Genomic DNA, 8,062 nt, shown 5'->3' on the forward strand with positions numbered 1-8,062 from the left:
CAAGCAGGCTAGGGAAACATTTAGACTGGAAGCCCACATTTATTCTATGTCAACTTGCCACATATTACAATGATTCTGAAACTGCCTCATTCAAGAACGTAGCTGTTACATTCTATTGCAACTTGAATCATGGTTTTGAAATAATGGGGTACAAAAATAATCCTTATATACATGTTAGGAAGAATGCATCACACACACAAAGTATCACTTTCATATGTTTGTATTCATCAAGGACCTACTATGTGCCAGGCTCCAGTATTATGGAAATGGGTAAAATACAGTTGAAAATCCCAAAAGGAGCTCATCTTTTGGCAACAAATAGTTACACTAGAATGTGTTAAAGGAAAGCAAATAGTGCTATGTGAGCACAGAAGTAGGGCACCTACCCAAGTCTGGGTCGTCATGGGGACATTGAGGAAATGAATGTCTGAGCTGATTCCTAATGATATAAGATAGATGGATGAAAGGATATTTAAAAAACAGTTCCTCCAGAATAATAGAATTTGTATATTTATAGATGTATAAGATTTTGTCTAGCTGAACCAATTATTGAGAAGGGAATGGTAAGGTAAGTTAATTTGATGGATAAGAAAAATGGTGGTGGTGGGGAGGGGGGTTACATTTGGCAAATACATGCACCTACCCTAAATCAGTCCCACCCCACTGTGAATGGCCATAAGACTAGTCAAGGAGAAGTTTGGCAGGGGAAATGCCTTACTGGGCTTCCTCAAAGGAGCCCCTTGGGGAGGGCTGATCGTAGCAGTGCTGCCTTAAAAGAGAACCTCATAGAGTCTGCAGCCCCACCCTTGGAGATTAGGGTTGAGCTCCTGGCCATTGCTAAAGGGAACAAAGGAAATAAATTCCTTCCACCCATTCTCTCCCAATCCCCCAAACATTCAAGATTCTCTTTAACGACAACAACAAAAATGATTTATTTGTAACACAGCCCAGTCTCCATCACTTCAGCACAGTATAGGAGTAGAAAAGTCACACTGCAAGTGTCATTTAGTCTAAGGCAGTACTTCATGCCCCCCCCCAAACAGCAAGCCCATCTTCCCCCAGAGATCCAGCCCAGAGCCAAGTTGAACTCACAAACAGGCCAGTCCAGAATGAAGTTGGCCTCAGGCCTCAGAACATCTCACCATTTCCCCACAGCCCTTCAAGCTTCCTGGCTGCAGCCTTCTACTCCTCCACCCCCAACCAGGCCAACTCCTAGCTGCTGAGCCACCAGGGAGTTTTCTTTGTGATAATTAACAAGGATTTAAGTGTTACATAAAACAATACCCTATGAAATCCATTGTTCCCTAGAAAGCTTAAAATGACTCCCCCATACATAATCCTAATCAGCAATGACAGCTCTTCCTCTCTTCACCATAGATGCAGGTGGTTTTGAAGTGATTATCCTCTCAACTCCATATTCAAGTTTCCTATCAGCCTTATTAAAGGCTGTTCTCATTACCCTAGAGAAGGGATCCCAGATATTTTCCCCAGGTTCAGAGGCAGAGAGAAAAATCCTTGATGTCTTAGACTCCTTCTGTTTCCCTTCAAAGATTTTAGTGGAGATTATTACCTAAACATTTTTTAATACATCTGAGAAAAGTTAATTTTAGATTCAGAGGGCAGTGCAAGTACAGGAGCAGGCAGTCTTTCTGATTAGGTACCAGTTTTGAGGATACAGGAGGCAACATAGAGAAGTAAAAATCTCAGGTGGCTTTCTTAACCCAAGGTCTTCTAGAAAGCCTCAAAAGATGGATACCAGGAAGATTTCACCTTTCTGGGACTTGGTAGGACAATTCCAAAAGTTCTACCATCATGGACTGGTGACTTTTGACAAGGTCACAATAAAAAAAAAAAAAAAAAGAAAAAGAAAAAGAAAAAAAAAAAGGACAAGAAAGCTGGGTATCTCCAAAAGAACATCTTTAGGGGCTCTGACTAGTGGTCAAGATGTACTAATGTCTGGTACCAGAACTGTTTGTATAAAGTGAGGACCCTCATACATGGGGAGAAGAGACTTAAGTAACACTTAAGGCATGAAACAGAACCCACAGAATGGGTAGAAGATCAGAGGTAGAATACTTGCAGCTTTAACATTGATATTTGTTTTGTTATGTTAAACTCTTTTCCAATTTCTCAGAACACCTGAGCTAGCTTTACCTTTGCTGTCACCTGCATGTGCAGGACTGGGCAATCATATCCTCATACTCCTTGTACAAGATACTCCCATTTGCCTCAACCAAAAGGATGCTAATGGGAACATACTTATAAGGAACACAGGAGGGCTGAGGGACACTCTGGTCCACCAGCTCATTGACAAGGTTCTGGATGATGGCGTGATTGGGGGAATTGAGACCATAGTGTAGTACCCGGGGGCAGGCTCCTTTACAGTAGTTTGGGGTATATACATGGGGAGCAATAATCCAGTGATCCCAGCCCAGCTGGTGGAAGCTGACCTGGAAAGGGTGGAGGGAACACTGGTTACTTTTAGGCCCATCATGTTCCCTGGAGAGGCCAGGGACCCCAGATGTGATACTGCCTGCTTGCCGGGCCCTCCTCAAGAGAAGAGAAGAATCCCCTGCCATGAACTCCTCCAGGATTCTGGGGTGAAGTTTGGCCTTCTGAACACTTTTATGAGTGTCATTGAAATAGAGTAACAAAAAGGCAGTGTCCAAGGATGAAGTGCCATGCCACTGAAGTTCAAGAATCTCACTACCTTTTTGCTGCTGGCACATGAAGCGGAGTCGTAGAACCCTGCATCCTTTGGGATTCCAGAGCCTTTGCTGAACATGTTGTGTGATATCCATCTCTGTCCAAGCTTTAGACAGCAAGGAAGGCTTTGAGGAACCTCTTCCTGAAGGAAAGTGATTGGTTTGGCTTTTCTGGACACAGGGTTCCATGTGGCAGGAGAGATGGAAATGAGCTAGGTGGAGTTGATGGCGGTAAACCACAATGGCTCTGACTAGTTGGTATGCTACTTGGTTTGGTCTCAGAGGAAAATCCAGGGTCTTTATATGCCAGGGGCCTGCATAAGAGGGGACAAGAGCAGAGGATTAGTTTCTTACCTGCTAGCCTGAATCTCCCTCACAAATCTGCTCAGTACAAACTAACAGCTGTAAGCAGCCCTAAAAATAAAGCAAGATCATGATAATCACTATCATTTGTTGAGCATTTACTATTAGATGCTTTAAAGCATTAGCTCTTTAATCTGCAATAGCCTTATGAGATAATAATTATCACCATTTTGCTGACAAGGAAATTGAGGCTCAGAGAAGCTATGCCAGAGGACATATAACCAGGGTATGATAGAATCAAGATTGAGCCCAAGTAGGTTTCCCTTAAAAAGAAATTGTGTTCCATTTTTAGATCACTCACAGCACTAGGATGAGAAAAAAAAAACCTCAAATATGGAATTATTTTGTGTGTATGGAAGAGGATCAATCTTTATTAGACTATTAAAGGTGCTCAATTAAGAGAATTGTTGAGACATGCATGAATTAAGAATGAGTCCTCCTGTCATATCATTATACAGATGCAACTTTGAGGTAACAGTCCAATATTGGGGACTATCTATGGCCTGCCATCACTTCAAATCTGGGGCCAAGATGCCACACAATAATTTTGTTTATTTACCCCTAGTGGGAGCAGCTGTTTTGCCATTTTTACCGTTTACGTTAAGAACTGCTTCTTGAGCAGCTGTTCCTTCTTAAACCATTTTCCCCTTAACCCTCATTCTCTCCCTTGTTCATTCCTTACTGGAAATGATTCCTTATGTACTGCATTCATTGTACCACCATTCCCCTAAATACCATTTTCAACAAGGCTTTGGCCAGATTTTGTTTGCTAAGAATTCTACTAGAAGCTGAAAGCGTCTTGGTGAGTGTTTTAATCCAGACTGTAATGCTGACACCCAGTGGCCAAAGGGTTGGAAGGCCGGGCCTGCAGTGCTCTGAATTTCTGCACCCCCTCCTGGAAAAGGTCAATAGCAAAGATTACAAAAACCAGGCTTGCAGGAAAATGCCTCCTTTTATCTTCAAACATCTTATCGCTAAACATTTGCATGCTAATTTACATATTATTTACCTAACCTTCCTCCTTCACTGAATCCACAAGCTTGGATTTCAGTAGGCCTGGACTGGTCAATGTAGAAGTGCTTTAATGTCTTGAAGCATCAGGATATTTTTTCATAGTTCACATTCAACTTATGCTCAATACACCCTGAAGTTTGGGGCACTGGACATCATTCACACAAAGCCCAAGCCAGACTTGTGTCTGCTTTCTCAAGTTACTCTACACTCCCATCCTATAATCATCTTTCTAAGAGTCCCACCCATACACCTGCCCCACCCTGCCTGAGAAGAAGCCCAACCCAACCTCTAGCAGGCTGTCTGGTGAGGAACTGCCCTTTCCTTTCAGACCTTGACATCACATATTTCCTGAAGCAGGGTGGAGTGGCTTAGGATCAGAGCCAGGAAGGGTCTGCTCAGAATTTTTCAGGGAAATGGCTGACTCACACATCCTGTGTGATTGAACCTGGCATAGCTCTCCAGGCAAGTGCAATTCAGCTGGGTCATCTCCTAATGGAGAGATCTGTCCTTGTTCTCTTGTTATCCATTTCTGGATCCTTTCCAGAGTCCCTAGATGCCAGTATGTCTCACAGTCAGACCAAGATAGTGGCCTAATTCTAGGCACCCTCCTGTCTAGCCCCATATCATCTGTACAAACTTGATTTGCGCAGCTTTCTGCTACACTCAGAATGAAATCCAGATTTCTTATAATGGCCTATAAGTCCCTGCCACTCTCCACAATGCTCAATAGGTTCCGGCCATACTGATCTTCCTTCTAATCTTCAAGTCAGACAAACTTGTTTCCACCCTCCAGGCCTTTGTACACATGGTTCCCTCTGCCTCAATCAGGCTTCTCTCTACTCTTCTCATACTTAGTTTCTTATCTTACAGGTCTCAGCTCAAATGTCACCTCTTCAAAGATGCATTCCCTGACAATCCCCTGTAAAGGGAGGATTTGTTATTCTCTATCAAAACCTATTTCATTCTTTGATAGCACTTACCACAATTTGCAGTTATCTGTGTTTATTTATCTGTCTCACCCATGAAAACCATGCCTGTCTTGATCATATCTATATGCCAGCACCTAAAACAGTGCCTAGCCCTCAGTAGGTGTTAAATATTTGTTGAGTGAATCTCCACCCACCCCGAGCTATTTTCCCCTTCCTCAATCAGAATGCATGTCTGCCTCTACGCATAGTGTCCTTACTCCTTCCTCAAGGTCCAGCCAGCTCAAATATTAGCTCATCAATGAAGTCTTTCATGGTCTCCCTGCTTCCCTTTGCTGGCTTTAAGCAGTGACCTATTTCTTCTTTCATGTCCTGGGAGACCAACTGCTTATCCTTGTCAAAACATTGGTCATGCTCTAACACCATTATGTGCTTACTTATCTATCCATTCTACTTTAATGGGAGTTCCTAGAGGTCAGGGAGACAGTTATTTGCCACTTCAGACCCAACCCAAACACAGTGCCTGGTGCTCAATTAAAATCTGTTGAGTCAGCACAGCAGGATGATTAAAAGCACAAGATCTGGAGCCCAAAAACCTGGGTTTGACACCCAGCTCTACCAATTACTGTGTTACATTGAGTAAGTTACTCTGAGCCTCAGTTTCTTCATCTATAAAATGATTATGTTAATAATACCTACCTCATACACTAGTGGTGAAGATTAAGGAAGATAACGTTTGTGAAGTATTTTGCCCAATGCCTGGCACGTGGTAAACTCACAGTAAAGGTTAGCTAGGAGAATATTTGTTATTTCATTTAAAGGGGGGAATGTAAATTATCAAAGGCCCAAAATTAATCTCACTGGGTTCCCAAGATTTCCTTGAAATTGATGGCTTTCGGCATTCTCTAGAAAGCCCTGCACTTCAGAAGCCCACTGGTGTCGTGGAACAATATGAAGATACTTTTAAAATCAAGCATGGTGGGAACAAAGAAAATTCCAAAATACCTTTAGTACCAAAAACCCAAACTAGCAACGTGGACTTAATAGAAAAACTTCTTGGTATACAAGGATATCAACGTACTATATCTAAACACTTGAGAAATTATGGAGATTTCAGAATCAGGGAGACTTAAACTCAATTCCTATCTCTGCCACCCACTGTCTATGTGAACTTTGCAAGTTATTGGACTTCTGTGCTTTAGTTTTCTTATTTTAAAAAATTAGGCTAATTGTTCCATGACAGCTAATGGTAATAGTTGTCCTTAAGGATTATACACAATAGCAGATGTTCACCTAACCAGGTATATAGACCTTCCAATATTAATTTGTTTCTGTCCATTTTTGTAAATTCCCCCAACTCAGTATCCTGTGCTCTTTTCCTTGTAAGAATACAACCACACCTGAAGAGCCCCCCCACAAGAATGCATAGAAGTATTTCTCAATTATAGTTTTTAGTGACATAACAAGCAATAAGACTTTCTTTGAAAGACAGGAGCTGACACATCATTCAGTTTTCCTGAGGTCTGGGGGAGATTCCTCAGGTAGGCCCCAAGGAAATCTGTTCTTAAATTGGGACCCTAAAGGAAAGCAGGCTTGTAGCCAGCTTCTTCCAACCTTTGAAATCCAAGCCTGAGAAGACAACTCACCCACTAAGCAATAAAGCCACTCACAGATCCCCTTTCTCTACACTCTTCCTCCCCCCCCCCATTTCTCTTCCCTCCAGGACAGTATGGTATGATAACTCACCTCTGAGAGGCCTTGCTACGTTGGCCAAAGGTCTCACCAGCCTCACCATGGTGGCCCCAATGGTGCGGTTCTCCCTAGGGTGCCCACGTGCATCAGCTGAACGCTGGTACAACTCCAGCATGTACCGCAAAGGATGTCCTAGGACCTGGGGCTTCCTCTGCTTATTGCCAGGAGCTTCTTCTAGCAGCTCCCGAATCAGGGGCAAGGAAGAGGCATCAGCCATGAGGGCATTAAAGGGCTGCCCTACCTTTGCCATTTGGACCCTCTGTTCCATATAAAGCACCAGTCCCCAAAGAAGAATTCTAAGGATGCTGAGGAGGACCATCTCGAAAGGTGTGGTGTTCAGCAACACACTCCAGCCCAAGCCCAAAGGATGTCACTCTGAGCCTTTCCTTTCACATAGGTTGCTGCATCTGGCTCCACAACCACAAAAGTTGGGGCAAGAAAAAATGAAAGGCAAGCAGGCAGACCCTATGTCGATTCCTCTAGGTGAATCTTCGGTACCAAAGGAGGTCTTCTAATTTGTCCTCTTCACATCAAGACAAACAGAAACAACAGGTGGGGCAACACAGCATATCCTTCCTGCTCTTCAGGGCTAGGAACAAAATGGCACTTACTCGGACGCTGAGGTAACCTTAAAGGAGAAGTCCATTCCAGGACCTGCTCCCTTACCTTATCCACTAGGATGAAAAAAAGCAGCCCTTGCTTGCTGTGCTCCACAGCTTTAAAGGTAGTTTCTTAATTAGTCCTTAAAGGGCCAGAGATCTCTTGCTCGCATCCCACTTCCATGTAGCACTTCCTCTAATGCAGCGTTTCCCAAAATGTGACCTGCTATTGACTTGCAATGAAATCACCTGGGGTGATTGTTAAGAATGAAGACTCCTGGGTCCAAACTAAAACATGGACTCTCTGGAGGTGAGGTCCAGAAATCTGAATCTTAACAAATGCTCCAAGAAGTTTCCATGAACACTAAGATGTGGAAACTACTGTGAGTGTGACTACTGGAAGATGCCTTAACAGTGGTTCTCAATCTTGGCTATACATTGGAGTCATCTGGGGAGCTTTAACTATTATGGATGCCTGGGAACCATCCTCAGAGATTCTGATGTAGTGGGTCTGGCTGTTACTAGGGCATCAGGATTTTTTAAACTTCTGCAGGTGATTTTAATGTGCAGTCAAGTTTGACAGCTCTGACTTAGAATTTCTGGTTTATCATAGAAGGCGTTGAGATCCTGAGTGGGCTTCATCAGAGAAATCTGGAGACAGTGAAAGGTGAATCTGTGGAAGTTGGCTGGGAGCTCATCTCAC

At 43.2% G+C, this 8,062-nt stretch overlaps 1 protein-coding gene across 1 annotated transcript; it reads right to left on the minus strand.

Moving 5' to 3' along the window:
• Positions 1–342: 342 nt before the first annotated feature.
• Positions 343–7,430, minus strand: BMP15 (bone morphogenetic protein 15). The gene is made up of 2 exons (XM_045803880.2): positions 6,755–7,430; positions 343–3,019 (listed from the first exon to the last, which is right to left on the minus strand). Exons 1-2 carry the CDS (start codon positions 7,077–7,079, stop codon positions 2,163–2,165), a joined length of 1,182 nt encoding a protein of 393 aa, XP_045659836.2. The 5' UTR covers positions 7,080–7,430; the 3' UTR covers positions 343–2,162.
• Positions 7,431–8,062: the final 632 nt, after the last annotated feature.

This window comes from Ursus americanus, chromosome X (genome assembly GCF_024610735.1).
Source record: "Ursus americanus isolate L20-20 chromosome X, mUrsAme1.1.p, whole genome shotgun sequence".
Classification (NCBI taxonomy): domain Eukaryota; kingdom Metazoa; phylum Chordata; class Mammalia; order Carnivora; family Ursidae; genus Ursus; species Ursus americanus.